The 23371-nt window shown below is 38.4% G+C and overlaps 1 protein-coding gene across 11 annotated transcripts in view; it reads right to left on the bottom strand.

The window, feature by feature from the left end:
* Window positions 1-22438, bottom strand: part of LOC123517109 (calpain-5-like) — a 67427-nt gene extending 44989 nt beyond the window's left edge. For 5 of the 11 annotated variants that reach the window (XM_045277014.1, XM_045277007.1, XM_045277018.1 and 2 more), the window contains exons 1-8: window positions 22281-22438; window positions 6646-6862; window positions 6413-6507; window positions 5668-5799; window positions 5314-5538; window positions 4053-4217; window positions 2502-2522; window positions 661-782 (exon numbers count right to left, since the gene is read on the bottom strand). In XM_045277014.1, coding sequence (XP_045132949.1) covers window positions 661-782; window positions 2502-2522; window positions 4053-4217; window positions 5314-5538; window positions 5668-5799; window positions 6413-6507; window positions 6646-6721 — 836 coding nt within the window. In that variant the 5' untranslated portion in view covers window positions 6722-6862; window positions 22281-22438. Of the gene's footprint in view, window positions 1-660; window positions 783-2501; window positions 2523-4052; window positions 4218-5313; window positions 5539-5667; window positions 5800-6412; window positions 6508-6645; window positions 6863-14348; window positions 14405-14471; window positions 14588-14949; window positions 15037-21603; window positions 21626-22280 lie in introns of those variants that run through there. The other 6 variants (XM_045277012.1, XM_045277016.1, XM_045277011.1 and 3 more) reach the window with 5 other exon arrangements.
* Window positions 22439-23371: the final 933 nt, after the last annotated feature.

Genomic DNA, 23371 nt, shown 5'->3' with positions numbered 1-23371 from the left:
TCTCTCCATACATACTTCAATCCTCTTACCTTCTCTCCTATAAATTACATAAAAATAATTTAATTACCACTTTCCCAATTGTACCTATACTACATCTCATCACTTCAATAATTCATTACTCATAAAACACTGCTACTGTATCAGAAAGACCTTTCAGTCTCAAGCACCTTACATCAATGGCTCCTTCACACAGTTCCTTCAAGTGGGGTGACACCGGTAATGCACATAAATTCACGACATGTACATTTCATATTGTTACACTTTAAAATTTTTCTTGTCTTGAAAACTTCTAACAATAATAAATACTGAGTCTGATGATTTGAAACAAAGTCACAAAATTTTCTTAGGTGCATTTCATTACTTTACTTACATTCACAAGATAAATAAACTAATTGTTGGGTAACATATAAACATATTTATCTTTCATTCAGTCCTTACTTACATTTTGTGGAATGTATGAGTATATCTTCATTGGTATGAAAGAGAAGAATACAACTACAGTTCATTCTTATTTTGGTCAGCTTCCTAATTATCAGAAATTCCTTGAAAATCTTTTACTAAAATAAAAAGTTTTATAAATCTGAAAATTTAGATCACATTCATGTTCATCAAAATAGACTACAAAAATCCATATCAAGTACTGCATTACAAAGTACTTACTTAAAGATGGAGAAAAGGCCAGTATCTCCTATGTTAATTTTCCGGCATGCAGTGACTCCATATGCATGGCCCTTCACCAACCCAACATTTGTCCTCATTTCAGCCTCCTCATGGCTGTGTGGCTGTAAGAGAGACATTCATTGATGAGTGTGCTTCTGATTTTATTTAAACAGTTTTCCTCTCCTAATTCTTACAATACTTGTACATCACACTCTTCTAAGGGATGTCCATCACACCATTCTGTGTAGCAACACTGAAAAGTGCATGTTACATGTATCTTAGACATCATTAGTGTTTCATTGGGTAATGAAGAATTACTTTTGTAGTTATATTGTAATTCATACCTATTATTATTGCCATCATACATTGCCAAAAACACACCCAATTTGAAAATTTCAAACAGAAAAAGAAAAAAGAGAAAAAAAAGGAAATATGCCACAGTTTGAGTAACTTTTTGCTTCTGTATCCACTTTCATTACATGATTATATCCATCCTTGTTGTGTAGCACAACTGTTACGAAAACAAAAAAGACACTGCTAAGAAGTAGCATATGGTAATTACTAAAGTTTCAACTAATTAAAACACATGCGATGTTTGGCATGAAGAAGAATAACAAGAATTAAAGATAAAATCTGTAAATACACAGATAACCATGGTGTCATTTCCATGCAAATGTAAGCAGAATAGATTTAAAACTCAATCTGCTTATATCAAACTATCAGTGTGGCTCAGGGAGTGGGATGGCAGTCACGTTTGTCTTTCAGAATTGAATGATGTACCAACAGCAATTTAATTTTATGAGAGAGAGAGAGAGAGAGAGAGAGAGAGAGAGAGAGAGAGAGAGAGAGAGAGAGAGAGAGAGAGAGAGAGAGAGAGAGAGAGAGAGAGAGAGAGAGAGAGAGATTATTAAAGAAGAATCATACCTTCTGATAAACATAAAACAAAAACGTCTGCTCTGTTGTATATTACACAAAATATCTAGTGTCATATTCACAGACTAATTCACTATTAGTGATTGAAAAAAGCTGCTTAATTTCTAATACGCATTCGGGCACCATGCAAGGCAGGCTGCAGTGGGAATTAGAATGTAAAAGCATAAGAGATAATAAAATAAATAAATAAATAAATAAATAAAAGATAAATAAAAATTAATTAATTAATTGAAATAGAAATGAGTAAAAAATAATTACAGATAAAAAAAAAAGGTTAAAAAGCTGGTAGTTCTCATTAGTCTGCATGAAAACCACTACAGTATGATAATGCTATTAATGAATTGCATATAATACATTCAACTGATTCTTTGACATTGCTAAATATACTGTACTTATTTTTTTTAAATAGGTAACAATTTTGAAAACAAGGAATAAGTCTTTTTCATATCCCTTCAAACATGGTGCAGATCTCCTAAAGCACTTCACTTTCTTACTGTTGTAGAGATGATAATTTTTTCTTTTGGATACAGTTTAACATGAAATATAAGGCTGCTTGCAAGTTCAGATTCAACATTTATTGTGGATGACAACGAGCAATGATTATTGAGTACCATCTTGAAACTCATTTAGAAGTATGCATATGATAATCTCCTTATACATAATATCTTCATGGGAAAGTGTACCTTCAATGAACTCAAATAGAAAAAGTATATAATAAACAGGACTGACAAATAAAGAAAGTTTTGCTGTTGGGCTAAGCCTTGGTTTATCATTACTGTATTCAACCCAGCAAGGTAATACATCATCAGTTTCTGTAGTGATGAAGCTGAAGAAATTTTCACTGGTTTACCTGAAATAAGATACCCTATTGATATGGTTCTACTTCACACAGCATGCATGCAGCTTACCCGAGGGAAGGTTTCTCCAGTCTAGGAATGCAAAAAAAGAAAACCCAAAGGTAGTCATTAATAATAAAGTATATGCAAAATCTCAAATTCTTGACATGAATAATAATAATAAAAAAAAAAATACTGCAGACATGGAGCTAAAAGATAAGTATGAGTTTCAAGATTTCAAACTTGAGACCAATATAATTTTTCCAATATCTAAGCTGTGAAGAAAAAAAAATCATGATTTTTAACGGTATATGTTGAGAATGTCACAAAAAGAGAGAGATCTACATAATTAAAGATATAAAAAATTTAGTATCATATTTAGCATGATTCAACAATGTATGACTGTATATGACATTTTTCTTTTAACTAGTACTGTACAAGATTTTCTTTAATTTTCTCTAATATTTGGGACATCTCAGTCCAATTAAAATGTATGTGCCCTTCATGAGGTGGTGGAATCTTGAGCCACTTCACAAAAACTATTCATTCAGGCAGTAAGATATATTGTAATATGGCCCAAAGCTTTAATGAATTAGAGATTCTTCTTCATGTAGCTGTTTCTACAGTGCACCAAAAATACTATGGCCCATCTTTTTCCTCCTAGCTCATAGATGAAATCCTGATTATAAAAATCACTGAAAAGAAAGAATAAATTTTGATATATCTCAAAATTTCCCAGTTTCCTTTAACTCACTAAATTAGGGCACAATACCTTGTTCTATAAGATGCTCACTAGTCTATGAATAAGTATTAATAATCTATATGATCAAATTAAGGATCACACTGTGAATAATGTAGAATAAAAGATAGATTCTGAAAGCATATTATACTGTTAGAGTATGTATATAATCAAAGGCACTCTCTAGACAAGATAAAACAAATCTACAAGCAACAACTGATACATGGGTTCTATGTTGGCATGAGATAAATTAATGTTAGTCAGACAAATAACTTTTACATCATTCTATACTTTCAGTATTTAGATTTCATATTTGGAAATAAATGTTCTTTGAACCTTTTAGAGAGAAAAAAAATGAAACACAGAATAATCACAATGTGTTAATTACAAACATAATATCTTTAATACAACTTACTGTGTACTTTAGTAGTTTCACAGATAATCCACAATCAATAATCTAACACTCATAATATTTCAGAATAAATTTGTAATGGTCTATATCTATAATGTCATCATAGTTTTAGTTTCTTCCTTTCATATTCAACTGGTATGGGGAGTAGGTCTCTGTATAATATGTGTATGTACTTGACCACAACAGCTATGCCACAATGTTGCAGTTCATTCCTTCACATATATTGGTCATGCCAAGTATTCAACTTACAGCATCCATTTATTCATGTTACAAGAGACTTTCAATTAATCTATTCTGACTAGATTTGTGAACACTCACTTATAAATCATTTCAATTCTTTAAGTTTTTGGACAGAGAAGGAAAAAATAGACTTTAGGATTCACTTGTCAAATTCATCTGAAATAAAAAGTGAATTATGTCTTAAGAGCCTATACATATATGTATATTCTAGAAGACTGAATTAGGCACTTACAGTGATGGCACAACACATCAGAGAGTGTTCACTCATTTCTTTTGACATCATCTTGAAGAGCTGTTTCCTCTTCTCAAAGTCATCCACATAACCTCCAATTGTCAGATCCAGGTGGGCTGACACTCCAGAGGTGAGATCCACTAGAGCATCACTGAGATTTCCTCCCTGTTGAAGTGACATTGATAAATCTAGAGCATATTCATATCATTCTGATGCAATCAGTCAAACTCTACATATGTATGTGAAAAGAGAGAAATCCAATGCCACGGAAGAGAAATAACAACTTAAAAGAAATACATGAAATACAACGTACATATGTAATAATTTTCAGTTTATGCTCTCATAAGGATTTTCTCACTTTTTTCTTTCAGAAGAGTAGTAATGTCTGCATGTAACTATAACATTACACATTTTTGTTACACTTCTATTTCTGGTAGTCAGTATGACAACACTTCCAAAAAGTAATCACCTAAGTAAAGAAAACAGCACTGCTACCTGCACTGTGCTATTTCTGCCACACAATGTTCAATCTATCACAGTCACAACACAAATGTGATTACATGATTACCTCTCATTACATCAGATTAAATAAATCCATTGCTGTACTTTATTATTAGTGAGTGGTCATCATATTTTCAATTTCTCCATTCTTTATAAAGATCATGAAGTTTATGAGTACATGTTACAAACTATGAAATCTAGGACATACACTAAACCAGTCTTTCTCTCTCTTAAATTCTACCTGACTCTCTTGAAACAAATTATTATAACACTGATAATTAGTGTTGGGAATTGTTCTCCACTTACATGTGTTAGTGGGAAAAAAAAAAAAAAAAAAAGGAAAACAAAGGGTGGCAAAACATGTTAAAAAAATATGTAGAAAATTAAGGGTTAAGATATTGACAGCATAACTTACATTCTAATGAATGGAATGGATGTAATAGATAATGAGGAGCTGTTACTAAGAGATGAAGTCACCAGTATAAGCATAAGATGTCATAGTAAACAGTTGAGGATGGGAAGGTGCTTCAAGGACATGAAAAAATTCAGCTTTCCACAAAGAAGTATAGTGGCATGGAATACCCTGAATGAAGATGTAGTGTCAGCAAGGAGTATGCATAGCTTTGAAGAAAAGTTGGAAAAATGTGGATATGGAGATGGGGCCTCACGAGTGTAATGCCCAGGCCCTGTAAAACTACAACTAGGTAAATACAACACATGCTTACTTTACTACTGTGCTTTCAGCTTTGTGTAGCCTTACCTCAAGTGCTTCATAAGAACCATACAGTTTGGCATAAGCTTTCTCCAATAAGGCACACCAGAATTCCCCTCTCTCCTTGGAGTGAGTGAAGATGAGTTTTCCTTCAATTGTTGGCAGCAAATCATCTATCACAACCTCCACCCACTCCCCAAACCTCCAGAAGCGGAAGTTGAAAATGCCTGGATGCAGCTCTCCATACTCCTGGTCCTTGTAGTCTGGGATGACCTGCAATCAAGGTTTCAAGGTTCCAGTACATTTATCTTTTGATTTTGGATGAATGATTTTGAAAGATCAGTTTAAGTTTGCTGTGAGACGTGGACTAAAACCAGCTCTCTATCCATAGGCCATTCTTACCTTATGCCAGAGCTCCTTGACCCCAGCAAGGGTGGCACATGCTGCTACAAACCAACAGTTGCCAAGCTGCCCTTGTGTCACATCTCTGGCACTAGCACCTTCAATGAACAGTTGAGGCTTGTCCACTATTTCCTGAAAGCAGAGTTTGAGTCCTCAATAGAACCTGCATTGAAAGGTAATAGAACCCTCTATACACCTAAGAAGAAATGAATTTCAGTATAAGAATCACTGTTTTAGTAGGAACATTTAAAATTAATTCCCAAAACTTATGAAACTTATGAAAATGACAAGAAAACTAAGGATTTTTTTCATTCTTGCTGTTGTTTGTCATACCAGAATAAAATTACATAATATTTTAAAAAGGTAGTTTATCTATCTTACCCTCATCATAACCTTCCCATAATCAACTTTTAAAATTTGATAACCAATCTAGAGGCCATAATTTTTATCTATTTATTTGTGTTGTTGGTTATTATAATTATTATTATTATTATTATTATTATTATTATTATTATCATCATTATCATCATCACCATCAAAATCATCATCATCGCAATTATAAAATTATCTCTTCCTATGACGATAGATTATTATTCATTTATTCATTCATTCATGCACAGAAGGCCCTCATTTTCAAATATCTGTAATATAAAAGCTCCCTTAAAAACATGTGATGTATTTATTTGTTATAACCCAAGAACCATCTGCAGGTTGTATAGAGTGGCAGAGCAATGCAGGCACTTACATGGGGCCTCTTCCAGGTGATGACGCCCGGAGGCTGCTTGGAGAAGTACAGTGTGGAGTCATGGGGTGGGAATTTGGGATCACTGAACTTTTCTCCTGTTGAAGCATAGGATTCATGAAACCAGTGCAGAAAATATCAATGATTTATGAGAAACACTGGAATTGTAGCAATAAGCCAACACACACAGAGAGAGAGAGAGAGAGAGAGAGAGAGAGAGAGAGAGAGAGACAAACCTCTGTTGAGACACTCCTTTTTCAATCTGGAATAGTTCTGGCCGCGGAATTTCTTAGTGGTAGTGAAGAGACCCATGATGGACGAGGCTATCTGTACATTATCCTGATGACACACACTTGTACTCCTTGTTCAGCCTTCAGAAGATACACCGCTTGTTTGCTTCAATTCTCCTTCTGCAGCTTCTATGCTTCATTCATGTCTCGAAGCCTTGTGGCTCTGTTGAGGAAGGGAATCTTATCAGTGTCAGTTTCATAATACTACCTTAATGGCTAAATGAATAGGCACATTAAACCATTTCCTAAATGCAAACATCATCATTATCCAATAACACCATCAGAGAATAAAAAAAAAAAAAAAAATGTGATGATACATCACGCAAACATTTCACAAGTTAAGGGTTGGCATGTACGCACGCGCCCGCGCGCACACACACACACACACACACACACACACACAGAGGGCTGCAACAAAAATGGTGCCTGACTTAAGAGATTTGACTTATGAAGACAGACTGAACAGAATGCAACTTCCGACCCTGGAAAACAGAAGAGAAAGGGGAGACCTGATAGCAATATACAGAGTGATGATTGGCATGGAAAAAATGGATAGGGAAGGTCTGTGTATGTGGAATGAAAGAATGTCGAGAGGGCATGGGAAAAAACTAAAAATGGCCACTTATAGGAGAGATGTGAAAAAATATAGCTTCCCTCATAGAAGGGTGGAAGCATGGAATAGTTTAGACGTGGAAGTGGTCAACGCAAGGAATATTCATGATTTTAAGAAAAAGCTGGACATTAGTAGATATGGAGACGGGACAGTACGAGCATAGCTCTTTTCCCGTATGTTACAATTAGGTAAATACAATTAGGTAAATACACACACTCTCTCTCTCTCTCTCTCTCAGTGGCGAAGGTTAAACTTCGTGTGTCACTACGGGTGTCACTACGGAAGAATGTACAAGCAGACGGTCACTAGTCTTGGCTAAACGTGAGTCAGGTTAAATAAACTCATTAGGAATGTGGCTGTACAAAACACCGGCAAGGTTAGTAACTAAATAGTACTGAAATATTGGCCTATCTGAGAGAAGTGTAAATAAGTCTTGCCTCATGTACACAGAAATCCTGGGGGCGGCCCTCAGCACAGTACAATACAGTACGATGGTGGGGTGATGAATTGAGGTGAGGGATGTACTGTACTACAGGTCTATTCTTGTCCATAGATCTGCGGCATGTCACACTTCTAATGAGAGAGAGAGAGAGAGAGAGAGAGAGAGAGAGAGAGAGAGAGAGAATGGAGGAGGGGGACTAGCTACTACCATTCTATATTCGAGCTATTCAATATCTGAGGCCACAGAGCAATGTTGTGTGCACTGTAGGGAAGGCTGCCATGCAAGAAGTATTCCTTACACATATGGTCCAAACACACCGCACCTCTGGGTTTGATGCATCCATTGGGCCACTCTTATGGTTGATGCATGGCCCAGTTTTCATCCATACTGAACAGATATCAAAACACAAATTATTATTATACATGCCGCACCCTCGCCTCTGAATTTTCGTCATCTACTTGCAGGTTTGCGTACGTATATTAGCTTTGTTCACACACACACACACACACACACACACACACACACACACACACACACACATTAACATCCACTAAAGTTAACAACACTATAAACAAACATTTTGAACTCCCTGCAGAGGTTCACGTTTCACACTCGTCCGTCAGCAAAGACTGATGGCCAGCATGAGAATGACCTCGAGAGCTGGTGGCCGGTCACGGTACTGCACTACCCTCAACGTATACGTGTCATGATGTGGAACACTTACACGGAGATCAGTCATCACCCTAAAGACCACAGTGAGACTAAACTCCAAATTTTATGTCCACTTGCATGTAACACTTTTCTCACCTTATAGGTAAGCCATGAGCCGTCAGCAGTCTGGCGTACTTGTCACAACAAATTTATGGTCAAGAATAGGAAAACAAATAGTGAGATATTCCCTACAGTTTTGAAGGCTGTGGAAATGTACACATACTTCAGCACTCCCTTTGATTTCGCGTCAGGTTCGGAGCATCGCACAGGTTCCTTGCTCATGTACAACACTATCACTGTCTATCACTAAACAGCAGCCGTCGCTTCGGGAGATAAAGGTCACATAGATAAAGGTCAGACAAAGGAATGCTCCCTCCCTGTGAGGTGCTATAGTACAGGCCAGGCAGGCGCCGTGACTTATAGCTGACGACAGATTCCTTGGCACACTTTCCCTTTGCTCTCCCTGTGTTGTATCTAGTATGACTCAATTCCTGCGTGCTGCACACCACTCAATAATCCTTCAGCGGCAATGAACTTCAGCAGTATTACATGGAAACTGGAAACTGAAGGAAATCAATAATCATAAATAATTTCCGTGACAGCTCAAGTGGAGATTGTCAGTCACCTCTCGGGGTGTCTCAAGACAGCAGCTCCCCCTCCGTGAGGCCAAGGAATCCCATTTCCACGTTGCACTTCTCAACGGTTGTTCGGATAATGATAATACCAGCCTGTAACATGTTGAGTGACTGTAACCTAATCATGCTAATCTATTACGAAATCTTGTTAATACTTAAGCCTATAGTAAGTTAGGGTGACTAACGCAAACGCGCTAATTTTGCATGGAGCCTTGCCGACACTTAACTTACTATAAGCATATGGGAAAAATAAACAACTGTTATGACTTTCCACAACGCTGTAATTACTGTGAACACATGAATATCCATCCACAACTCGATATAAAAAAAATAATAATTGTGTTCGTGGAAAACTATAAGTTCATTACATCACTACAGTTGTCGGTTCACCTAAGTAAACAAGCAAATAAATAAATAAATAAACAAATAAATAAATAAATGAATAAATATAAAACAATAACAACAATAATAATAACACAAGACGCTGTAACTGTAACATAAATAAGAAGCTTTTGCTTTAATTTGCACTAATGTAACAGCACCGGTACTAGAGTGAAGCGAGGATCGTGAGCGGCCAGTGCTTCTATACATGAGAGGGAGAGCTTGCACATCTAGCCAAGAATTTCCACTGCCGCTATTCATCCTTTCCCAGCACAATGCCACGCTTAAAATTTGAGTCTCCCGAGTGTTTGAAGCCTTGCACAACCAGGCAAGCACAACAGATTGTGTGACTATTGAAGATCATTAATGTTGCTGTGTGGCTCAATAAGATATGTGATTCTTCTCCATCTGAGTGGCATACTTTACGCTTCTAGAATCTTTGAATCTCTCTCTCTCTCTCTCTCTCTCTCTCTCTCTCTCTCTCTCTCTCTCAACTTTTGAGTGCTAGTCAGTTTTTCCCAGAATCATCATCTACAGCTTCTAAGAAACATTTTTTTTTTTTTGCTGCAGAGCCTTAAAAAATGTAGTCTATAACTTGGCAAAGACTAAATGAATCTCATCTTTTTCTTCGTCTTTATGTCCATCTAAAAGAAAATATTACAGTGGTCTTAAGATTAATAAAAAATAACAAAGGTTAAATACAAATAACCAAAGGTTAAAACAATAGTCTATTTTTAAATTATACGAGATCTAACATGGACTATATTCAAAAGCCACGATGATGAGTTTCGTTCCTGTGTGTTTTTCAAACACTGATGATGTATAGTCTTGTTAAATAACCTTTACAATCATGTAAACAGTCTTGAAAGTTTCAAATAAGTTCTAAAGCCGTCACAAATGGTAGCGATAAGACGCCGAGACACTTGAGAATGCAGTCCATGAGTTGAGACCACAGCTTGTGCATGATGGTGAAGGCAGCTACTGCTTTCAGGAAAATGTTAGTGTACCTGCGCAGGGAATTACCGTAAGTTCCTGCTTTCAAAGTGAAAGCTCCAATAAATACATGTCTTGTTACCCCTCCACCCCTCTCTCTCTCTCTCTCTGACTTCATATTTTTACAAAAAGCAGTATCTTAAATAAATTGCAAAACACTAGCCATACCTATCAATTGTTAAACTTACATATGAATGAACGAGTTAATGAATGAATGAATGAATGATATATTAGTGGGTGCGTGCGTGGGTCTGGCCCACCTATGAATTCTTATAGGTAATATTTCCTAACGACGTCGCATGACCAACTGGAGGTCAAACATCTATAAATCATTATCATCCGTCATTACTTCCCTTCAGCTTTGCTTACATAAGGCATTCAATATATCCTAGGTATTTCTTCCTACTTTTTATTAAATAACTTTTCAGCCATAAAATTTAACCAACCCGTAATCTACTACAAAATTGAAAGTGGCTCTATAGGTCATCCGTGTGGGTAGATTAGTACAATATAAGCATTTACGGGAGGCGGTGGCAGAGTGGATAAGGTGGTGAGCGTGGGATCGGGCAGACGTCCACGCTTAGGTTCAAATCCTACCAAGTATCGCCTTGATACTTTGCCATTCGTCGAGTGGTTTAAAGTTACCTATACATGTCACCATGATACCCAGGTTCTAGGTGGTTCTACCAAAGATGCGCTTGGGTGGTGATATAGGCCCCAATATGGGTACCACTATAAATAAAATTGCCTGCGCCACTATGGATGGAAGCTTAACAGCGCTTCCAATACTCTTCAAATTACCTACAGGCGCTATAAGCCATATATATATATATATATATATATATATATATATATATATATATATATATATATATATATATATATATATATATATATATATGCATCACAATAATAGGTGTATATATCTAATGTGGTGAATATTCATTGCTTGATGTACTGTATAAGAAACTCAAACTACGGAGATGATTTTTGTTTTTTTTGTTTTGTTTACTGGGGTGGAAAGTCTGCCAGCTCAGCAAAGCACCGCGAACAGATACGTGAGCGATCTGCGCCTTGACAAGTCAACATTGCCAGGAGTGTAGTGACTAGCACCATCGTACCAACAATCACCTCAAATAAGGCGACCTACATTCAGACTTCCTACAGGAGGATGAATGGGTGAGGGAGAGAGTGAATGAAGGTTGGAGGAGCCACTCAAGTTAATCAAGGTGTAGTGAGGAAATGACCGCCACCCACATCCACTCATGCGTCAAACAGACAACTCTTTTTCACTCTTCGTTGTCACCACTATCATGAGAGTTAGGACAGGTAAATCACGCTTCGACTTATCAACTCTTCATGCATACCATCATCATTATTTTCATCATCATAAACCTTTGATGTGTTAATGTAGAGGTCTTATTACTGCACACTGGCAGGCTGCTTTGAGGGTGTAGCAGTGCCATGGCGAGGGTTCACCTTAACTGCTGGAGCCACGCAACTGAGCCAAAAGGATCGATAATGAATAACACTAAGCAATTTCTAGGTCAGTGGGATTCCTAGAAGGCTGTCCAGTTCTCGCCGAGGAGGGTGTTCGCATCCCTTTCAGACTGCGACACAAATTAATGATGGTCATGAAAGTTCATGGTGCAGCGCGCTCATCAAGGACCCGCGGGAGGCAATGTCACGATACCCACGTGCACGAACTACTACATTTTTCCAGGATATGGAGAAGCGGCCCTTTGTTCCTCCCACGATACATGGAATATCTGCAGATTAAAAACTTAATAATAATGATAATCTCGATTCCGAAAGGGGTATTTTAACTTTCTCGGAAACAATTTGCTTCTTCACGCCTTTACAGAGAGAGAGAGAGAGAGAGAGAGAGAGAGAGAGAGAGAGAGAGAGAGAGAGAGAGAAGCAACTACCGAGCTTATTCCTCTCTTACTCAGAAAAATCGACTCTTATGTTGCGTAGTCTGGTGAGTAACGTGTCTTTCTTAGTCTCTCGCGGCTAACAGGTGAACAATAAGCCTGGTCTCGTCGCGTCCACGTCAGTTTGTTGCACCCTAAAGATGGTAAGAGCAACATAAATAAACCTAGATATGAGTAACTTCCACGCAGATTCTTAATCATCCCCGCTGTGACTAACTTCCACTTCTCCCGTATGTTATGTAGTAGTAAATTTACGTCCAGAGAAGGCAACAGTGTTATGAAAGCTCTCACAAGACTGAAGTTTGTTATGTCTATCTCTCTCTGGTTTCCTTCTTTCTTCATACAAGGTCGTGTGGCGGTAAACTCCAGTGCATAACAAGAAACACTAAGATACAAGTAAATAGAAAATAAATGCTATCGGAAATTATCTACACACACTTTTATAACCTCTACAGTGCCCTACTCTTCTTTCCCGTGAAATATAACAGAGGTAAATTCCAGCTTGGGAGAGTACTACTGAACATACAAGTGTGATATATACATAAGCTTTGAGGATAAAGTTACAAATACTAAAATCTCCATAATCTTATCTGTCGCCTTCCTGGTTAAGGGGTGTATTGCGACAAACTCAAGTACGGAGCAGTAACAGAACAAAATCATAAGTATGCAATATAAAAGCTGTACGGAATGAGGCACTCACACACACACACACACACACACACACACACACACACACACACACACACACACACACACACACACACTCACTCACTCACTCACTCACACACACACACACACACACACACACACACACACACACACACACACACACACACACACACACACACACACACACACACTCACTCACTCACTCACTCACACACACACACACACTCTCTCTCTCTCTCCATTGCTTTACTTTTTACTTCATTGATAAAGTTGCATAGCGGTGAACTGAATCTTTTGTTTGTGTTCGCATCAGTGACCAGCAGGGAGGCAAGCAAGCAAAACATGACGGTCACGCCCATATCTCTCTCTCTCTCTCTCTCTCTCTCTCTCTCTCTGCTTCCCTTATCACCAATGAGCGTTTCCGGACAATAGTCATATCTGAAGAGTGTCACCGGAGCCACAATACACAGTGCGTTATAGTTATTGAAGTTTGTTTTTTGTAATTAACTTCCTGTGTGTATGGAGCTGATCGATACCATATAAGCGATATAATCTTAATAATAATAAAGACGATGTGTGTGTGTGTGTGTGTGTGTGTGAGAGAGAGAGAGAGAGAGAGAGAGAGAGAGAGTAGTAAGGCCTTTATTCAGTTATTTCAGGCATTAGAAACCATAACCGTAAAACTCTCTCTCTCTCTCTCTCTCTCTCTCTCTCTCTCACACACACACACACACACACACACACACACACACACACACATACACGTTTATCAGTCAGTCTGCTTGCCACTGCCTATTAATCTCTAACACTACAAGCCAATGTCATCACAACTTCCCTGAAAACTTCCTTTCACGATGTGGGTGAAAAACATCAACCTTCAATACTGTAACGAATAATGAATAAATAGATAAACGAAAGTAGCTGAAGACAACGTGGGTCACAGATGACAAGCCGCTCAAGTGACAACGCAACATACACTTGTACTCATTACTACACAGCCCTGTCTTTCTTTGCAGGTACCCCTACCGCTCACAGACTGAGGATCGGTGTTAAGGGTAATGGAAAGAATGCGTTTCTGGACGCCGTAACGAAAAAAAGACCGTCTTGTTCAGGCCAAAAGACCGTGATTCGTAACTCACGACCTATCGATCCAGCGCAAATGAGCCCCGAGGCACGGCATGCACCGGGAGGCCACGTCCACAGCTCAGCACTCCCCCAGGACCCGTGATTAGGGTGCTGTGTTAGTAGGTCACGACGCCTCGCTGACTTACTGTGTGCTTGGCACGCTCACTTTCCCAGATAAACGACACACGCACTAGCACAAACTCACTCACTCACTCACTCACACAAACACACACACACACACACACACACACATTCATGTTATCACCTACAATGAGTCACGACATAACGCGTCACACTTGCAAGGTCAGGATCACAGGCGGCGCGAGACGCCTTGCACGAGGGACACTCTCCCTGGAAACCCTCCGTATTCTCACTAACACTCGCCCACACTATCCTGTCAAATATTCATAAATCAATGAAAAACGCATGTGACATCGGAACTTTTTTGTTTTTTATGTAGCGAGCCTGTTTCCGGTAAAGTGTCGCAACAACTTTCAGTGAGTGAACACCTGCGAGGTTCCACCACACGCTTCGACGATAGCGTGGGGGATCTATGTAGGAGGAAGTGAATGTTATCTTTTTATCACTATCTCTGGTGCCTTTTTCTTTCATGAAGCCGACACTAAATGACTTTTCGCGTTCCGAACACTGTCAAACTGCACAAACAAAGCCTGTATGCACTAAACACCAGCATCATCATTACACTCATTAGTCCAGGGATCCCGCATCAGCCAGACACAAACACACCTGTCCCACCAGCACGTCCTGAGCTCCACAAGAAGCATGAGGAGGCTTCTGTGCTTCTCCAACCACCCACCATCTCTCTCCTCAACATTCACTGATAAGATTTTTCTGTAAACAGTGGATATTTGAACTTAGCTTTTCGAGAGTTGTACACGTTCGCAATGTAAGATCTTTTATACATTATAATTATCAAATTGAAACATTACTCTAACATAGCAGTGTGAATACCATAACTCGGCTGTAGAAGCAGACTGAGGTAGAAATCAAGGAGGAAGCAGCACCTCGTTGGATCAGTAATGGACTGTCTCTGCAAGTTTGGCAGTGCATGGCAGGCAGACCGCCCCGCCCCACCCCGCCAACCGAGCCATCACCAGGGCGGGTTACCACAACAAAACGATCCGTATACGCCGCTGCTAGCACAACGCTTCGTTTACGCATACGGGTAGTAGAAACACACACACACACACACACACACACACACACACACACACACACACACACACACACACACACACAAACAAGCATCAAATATAAAGCTAAGTTACATAATCATTAATCATTCATATCTTATAGTTCCTGTTTTGAAAAAGGGGCTCGGTTGTTAGTGTTTCATCTTCTTCTGGCTACAGTTAAAGCTATTGTTAGTATTCCTTCCTCCATTATGTACTATGATTCATGTGGCAGATGGCTGTGTATGTGGAAGGAATGTGTGAGTACCGTGCAGGACACTCAGGGTCACGGCAACCTTGACGCCGCCGCTCCCAACGCCCTCCAGCCCAGCCACCCGCCCTCCCCAGCTTCACTCCGGCACCTGTGCACACACACACACACACACACACACACACACACACACAGAAAAAGACTAGCAGACGAGGCAGGTTCAAGCAGTAATCAGTGAAGTTTAATACAACAAAATAACTATGTCAATGATCTGTACTGGAAAGCCTTCCATGCCAAACACAGGATGAAACCAACAACACAAAACAGAATGGATCCCGCCACTACCATTCATACACTCTATCCTAACTCCTGCATACACACTCAGGAATATTTGACAAGTTGTAGATATACACTCCAGTGATTTTCAAGGTCGAAACATTGAAAAAAAAAAAAAAAGATAATTTGAATAAGAGAACAAAGCCTTTACCAAATGGCATGAGATGTGAATACGGGAATCCTGAGGAGTGTGTGCCGTGTTACCACGTGGTAGTGCCGTGATGGAAATACAGTAGATTCTTTGTAGAAGGAGGACGACTGGCTCGGAAAAAGATAACATGAAACCGTTCTCTCTCTCTCTCTCTCTCTCTCTCTCTCTCTCTCTCTCTCTCAAATTCATAGCTCATGAGTGTCTAATAATATTGGATGTCCGATGATTCACTATTTTTCTAACTACCGAATCACAGCGGTGTAAATCTTGGAACCACGGTGCTACTTGTGATGTGTAATGCTTCTCAATACTGCATCGACTGTATGGCCAATGAAATCAATGTTCATGAATATCACTTACAGGAGCTCACACAACTTAATTCAATACCTGTCATCCTTAACACTGTATGGTTGTGTTAGTACATCAGAAAAATTATCCTGAAAGCTAATACGAACCTTCTACACCAAATATTTTATGTAATCCAAAATCACTAAGTCCCAGTATTTACCCTACAATTCTCTTTCACCTTTCTTCTGACTCGATGTAACCCTGTCTGCCTTCCATCACCTTCCTGGAACGTCTTTTAAATCACTAGAGGTCACGCGCCTCAAGGATGGGAAATGGTTTCTCATGTTTGGTGCGCCCGACATCAAGGTGGTGTTGCCGAGGCAAGACTTCTTCAGCCTAACATGGTTAAAAAATAAAGTAAATAAAATATAAAAAAAAGGTTACTCGAGGAACAAACTCATAGTCTCCGGGCAACTGTTCTCCCACACACTTCTTTCATCCCGACAAGCTTTGCCTCATGAACACAATAGTTTGCTCCCATCAGACATGCTTTTAATCATATCCAATTAATATCAAAATTGAAAATGGTTTTTGACACCTGTGGCACATGACTATTCACAAAGATTCTATGCACAAGATATATATATATATATATATATATATATATATATATATATATATATATATATATATATATATATATATTTTTTTTTTTTTTTTTACCCTTGTATACAGGTAGCAAAACCCTTGAAGCAGGCAGTCTCCGCCAACCATGAGCTCACGGTCCAGATATACATATCTGGACCGTACATGAGCCGAGGTTAGCATGTGACCGTCTACTGACTCTAGTCTGTCCATGTCGTGTTTGCCTGTCTTCCCGTCTCTCTCTCTCTCTCTCTCTCTCTCTCTCTCTCTCTCTCTCTCTCTCTCTCTCTCTCTCTCATTTCCTCACCCCATAAAATACATTTCAGCCACGAGGTGTCAGCCGTCAAGGTCAAGAAAAGCTGAACCGGATAGAGAAAGTCTGGATTGAGACAGCGGTTTGCGTGATCATTGTAGATAAACAAACCCATTTAACGTAAATCTGAGCAGATACACAGATATTTTGACAGATAATATAGATCAGAGCCTATGTTGCTCCAGCCTGGGATCGTAAACATTTCATCGCATCACGCTAGGGAGGCGATCTTCTCAAGCAACATCCTGAGTGTGTACCATTCTCGCCACACTGCGCGACAGAACTTCAGTCAGCACACCCGCACCGATCCCTCCAGATGACAGCTTAGCATGATGTTCAAGTAGCCTATCCGCTACCACACTGTCACGAGTCACAACGCACGTAACCAGAAGCCGCTCCTCTGGTCCAGGCGCTGCAAGTTCTCGTTCCTTGTGACATGAAGGGAAGGAGTATCGACATCTGTAAGGGGAAGTGAACCACTAACCAAACGGCCCATGTTGTCCGGGCAAATATATGGAAAAAATTCAATAGCCATTTGATACGTTTCTTACAACACACATGAATAGAATGCGAGAGGAGGACACCACGATAAATACTAACAAGACCTCCGCTAGGCTTACTATGGAAAGAGAGAGAGAGAGAGAGAGAGAGAGAGAGAGAGAGAGAGAGAGAGAGAGAGAGAGAGAGAGAGAGAGAGATATTCACCACACGGGGACAAAAATGGACCCTTGGGGGCTAACAAAGCAAGAAGTGCCGCCCTAGTTACCTTTCCTGTACGTCTATCAGCTTAATACCCTATCTTTCTTAGAAGCATCTCGAGTGACCGTGCATGTTCATACAGAGCTGCTAATAGAAATACGATTAACATCACACAATTAACTTGCATAGTTCATGCTTTCCTACAAGCTCACTTAATTCTTTTTTTTTTTTTAATGATGAGCACTTGTATTACTATTCTTCCTGTTTGGACATCTGCTAGTGTATCCCTGCTCGCCGCACGTGTACTGTACTTGTCGTTCCTTATTAGATTATTTCTCAATAATTCGATTTGCATTCTTTCTCGTTCCATAACGCTGCTGAACTATACATATGAGAACATGGAGAATTCATTAATCTCTCTCTCTCTCTCTCTCTCTCTGATGTGGTACATGCTCAAGCACCTTAGAAATCCAAAACAAAGTGAGCACAGGCCTTTACATCGGCCAAAGGTTCACTGGTAACAGTTGCCGCAATGGCCTGGCGGCAACACTGTACTGTGCTCCAGTGCAGGTCACATCCACACTCAGGTCACTACTGCCACTGGATTTCTCTTCAGTTATTTATTTCTTTGTCTTCGATACAACAAATTCTCTCCACTGACGTGTGAAAGATACAAACACAAGAACAACACAAAATTGTTCCATTGATGGCAGCACGTACTCACGTGTTAAAATAGTGATTCCAACTTCCATCGCCGAGACTCACGGCTATTAAAACTGGCTATACGGAGCTGTCCGCCGTGTCTGTCTGTACTGACGTCATCTTCCACATGTCATCGCCTACATTTTCACGTCTCGCCGATAGAGAGCAGCAAGCCGTCAGTCAGTCTTCCCACGTATTTTGTATCGATCAGTTTTCTCCCTCGTAATGCAGGTTGTGTAGAGGTTATTCCACTTAATCTACACCGACGTGCTCTTCTTGATTTACCTGAATCTATACAGTATACTATAGCCAACAGCGGTATCCAGATTTCCTACTAATTCAATGATCGGGGAAGGATATCTGTAACTATTAGTCAACCGTTATTCCTCAGCTATCTCCATCTCTGAGCAAATCACTTCAGAAAACAACTATAGCTAAACTATAAAAAGACATTATTGGTTAGCCTTTCCATCACTCCATTCTGATTCATATTTGAGTGTGGCTTTCACATAATGCTTGACACGTGGCTGCGACCCTGTGAGGTCCCTAGTGTACGTACGTACATGCCGGCCTACTATTGAAGTTCCAGTCGTTCTGTGGCACTAGTCATAGGATCGCTCACTCAGCAGTCTTGGTATGTTCAGATAAAACCAGCTAACGGAGAGACCTATACAGGATTGCTGTCGGCGAGCTGCAATTTGTGATAGCCATGTGGGGGAGGGGATAGGGTTGCATGTGGAGGATTATCACCTGAGACACGCCAGCAATCAGGTGCGAGCTCACAACAGATGACGACGTCACTACTGACCTGCTCTGACCAGATAATCTTTATTCAGGACAGTCTAAAAGTTGTTATTGTTAATTAAAGCTGTGAATGGGAGTGAATTCATCCGGGATATGCACATGAATAACCCAACTATTATAACTTGTGCAGCTGTACTTGAAACTTACTAAGGGAAGGAATTCTTGAGGAAAATAGCGTGGCTCGTGATTTCACTTCAAACACCCGCAACTCTGTAATTACTGATATTCTGAGAACAGTGGCGAAAGAAAATAAAGAAATAAAATACATAAAATAAATAAATGCATAAATAAATAAAATAAAGACAAATAATAAGAACAACAGATTAATCAAATGAACAAATAAAATACGAAAAAAATAACAAGGGGGAGAAAACAAAATAAAAAAAAAGAAAAATATTAAATGAAACATCGCAGAATCCAGAAGGAATCACGCACTCTACCAGCATTGTGTGTAATAATAATAATTGCAATAGAAAAAAAAAATAATTCAGCTTATTTGAATGGTGTGTGTGTGTGTGTGTGTGTGTGTGTGTGTGTGTGTGTGTGTGTGTGTGTGTGTGTGTGTGTGTGTGTGTGTTTGCTTCTCCCAGTATTTACCGAACATACAGTTATCAGCGCTATGAAAACCGCGACGTTTGCATTAGACAATATTCACCCTGAGGCAAGGCGAGGGCTCTGACGGAGAAAGCGAAGCAATAGTAAAAAAACATATATCCATTCATGAAGCCAATGAAAAATTAAACGCTTCTAACCCTCTTCGTTTATTTATGAGCAAGAAAACGATGTTCCTCCTCTACAATACTTCTCCGTACAATAGATAGGCATTTACTAGTGAAAACACCATTTTTGTGACATATTTTTTAGAAGCGACAATTCAATTTGACGTCTAGGGCCAAACAAGAGCATTCGGTGAGCGTGTCCAAGTTGAAACACGCTTTTTTTTTTCTTCCGCCAACCATCCGTGACTAAAGTGTGAGGAACATACTCGCATAGGCTACTTTAGTTTCATCGCATATCATTTTATTGGTTTATTCGTATATTTATTTATTTATTTTTTTTTTTTTTGGGGGGGGTCAAACTTCTTGGTCAATACGTACTTAGTTTCTTGCATAAGGAATATATATATATATATATATATATATATATATATATATATATATATATATATATATATATATATATATATATATATATATATATATATATATATATATATATATATATATATATATATATATATATATATATATATATATATATATATATATATATATATATATATATATATATATATATATATATATATATATATATATATATATATATATATATATATATATATATATATATATATATATATATATATATATATATATATATATATATATATATATATATATATATATATATATATATATATATATATATATATATATATATATATATATATATATATATATATATATATATATATATATATATATATATATATATATATATATATATATATATATATATATATATATATATATATATATATATATATATATATATATATATATATATATATATATATATATATATATATATATATATCATATGCGATGTTGGAAAAAAAAAAAAAAAAATATATATATATATATATATATATATATATATATTTTTTTTTTTTTTTTCCAACATCGCATATGAGTATATAAATCCGTTAATGCAGTATATGCTAGCATTATCTATTACAAAATATCATTAGATTGTCTATGGAAATTACAAAGTTAAGCTCGTGGTTCTAATGTGTCCATCTCATAATGCTTCTTCAACTATTAAGTGATGACATCTGCTGTACTACATGAAGCACGCTTCAGGGCAGAATGTTGTTACTTTATGTATCACGAAAATATCACCAGCACTACTAGAACTTACACGCACGCAGACGTGGATGTGGATGAATTAATTGATAAAAAGATATATAAATGATGAAACAAATAAATAAATTAATTAACTAAATATTAATAACAACTATCAACCAAAACAGAAATAGCACGGCCTTTCTCCATCTTACAAGCCTGTGTCTGGTCGTCTTCGTGACGCGGGGCAGCTGGGTACGGTGGTGTGGGGTCGGGCTGAGTGGGGCCATGTGGGGCGGAACGGGGCGGGCTATTCGCGGTTCCTGGCGTGCACCTGACCACGCCCTTCCCGACGGGCGCTGTTCGACTCAGTGTAATGTCTCTTTGGTACTTTTGAAATACACTGGTCATAAGCTATCTTATTATAAACTATTTATTTACCTTCTATGATATGCTTCCCTATCCACTGCCTTATCATCGGGGTGTGTTCTATACCCACACCCTATTGAGGGTTTACCGTCAGCTTTACTCAAACTTCTACACCCATAATTATAACTATAAGGAAGTGAGTCAGCTTGATGGTGTTTCAGACACGTGTGGTGTTCTGCAACACCACGGCAGCGTTCAGACAGCGCAATTTCACGGAAAGTCATTTTAGGTTTAGGATTCTCGTTCTACCTGCTGATGAAATGACAGTCACTCCTATTACTCTTCTCTTGTTTGCAGAGTGACTTACGAGGTGTTGCAGTGACAATATAAGGCTGACACCTCAGCTTCAAGTAACAGCCACAGGCCAGTGCCAGCTGGTCGGCTCTCCTATTCAACAATACATCCTAAAGAAATACTTCACTCTGTGCAAATTATCAATAATACCTGTCATTCACACACTCACCAATGCAGTGTCTGATGTACACTTTCTACCACGATGGACACAAGGTAAGTCTTCGATAAAAGTTTTTGCGAAGGTCACTCAATCTTTCCACGTAAACGTAACGCACATATCCTTTCCCAAGTTGAAGCAAGACTGACAAACCCAAGACCGGGAGGACGAAAATAACCGAATGTTCTGTGAAAAACTATGACAACACCCACTGCTGGTGGGAAAAAAGTTTCTATAAGGCCACCAAAACCCCTAAATACTTGTCAAAACAGGTAATTACTTTTCAATGCAACATTCCATCATCCATGAAATTAATCACAATCTACCAGTGACATCTTATGCGCCATGTAAAAAGTGGTTTATCTTACGTCTGGCAAGGGCACACCAAGCTGCGTCCAATACTGTTGACTTTCAATATAAATATAGATATTCTCTCTAACGCCTGGTTACTATTAGCTAAGAAGTGAAACTTTAATGATAATAACTTATGGAAAGCATAAAACATGGCTAGTGCATGTCAAATTTTTAACAGTTACAACTTTAAATGTATAGAAATGTTCCACTTCATCTGCCTGCCATCTTCACCAGTGTCGCACACTTTAATACGTCACGTCACGTCTACCTTGGATGATGACGTCATTCCTTTAGCTCGATCCTCAACATTGCATCTATCGTAAACCACAAGAGTATTAGTGATCAAGATCCAGTGTCTTATTATCTACCGGAGCCATAATCTCTCTCTCTCTCTCTCTCTCTCTCTCTCTCTCTCTCTCTCTGCTGATGGAGAGGATTTATAATTTATGAATTAATTCATGAATTTCTTCAGAATATGGAGTTACAACTGAGAAAATATACACCATCTATCTGGGATGATGGTTCAAACACGTTTTATGTTGTAATTAATCAGGCCACAAATTTAACTTGCTTTATTGCTATTTGCCCAAGGTAATTCCTTCTATGGCAATACTTCTATTCAAAATCATTCCACTATTAAAGTGACGAGTATTATTTATATCAGAAGCAAGTTTTTAAATCTTACATTACAAGGGCACTGGCCAAGGGCAAACACAGTGTTGGAAAAATCCCGCTGGTTGCCAGGCCCT

Source organism: Portunus trituberculatus, chromosome 41 (assembly GCF_017591435.1).
Source record: "Portunus trituberculatus isolate SZX2019 chromosome 41, ASM1759143v1, whole genome shotgun sequence".
NCBI lineage: Eukaryota > Metazoa > Arthropoda > Malacostraca > Decapoda > Portunidae > Portunus > Portunus trituberculatus.
The sequence above is the reverse complement of the archived record's forward strand: the minus strand, read 5'-3'. Positions and strand labels throughout refer to the sequence as shown.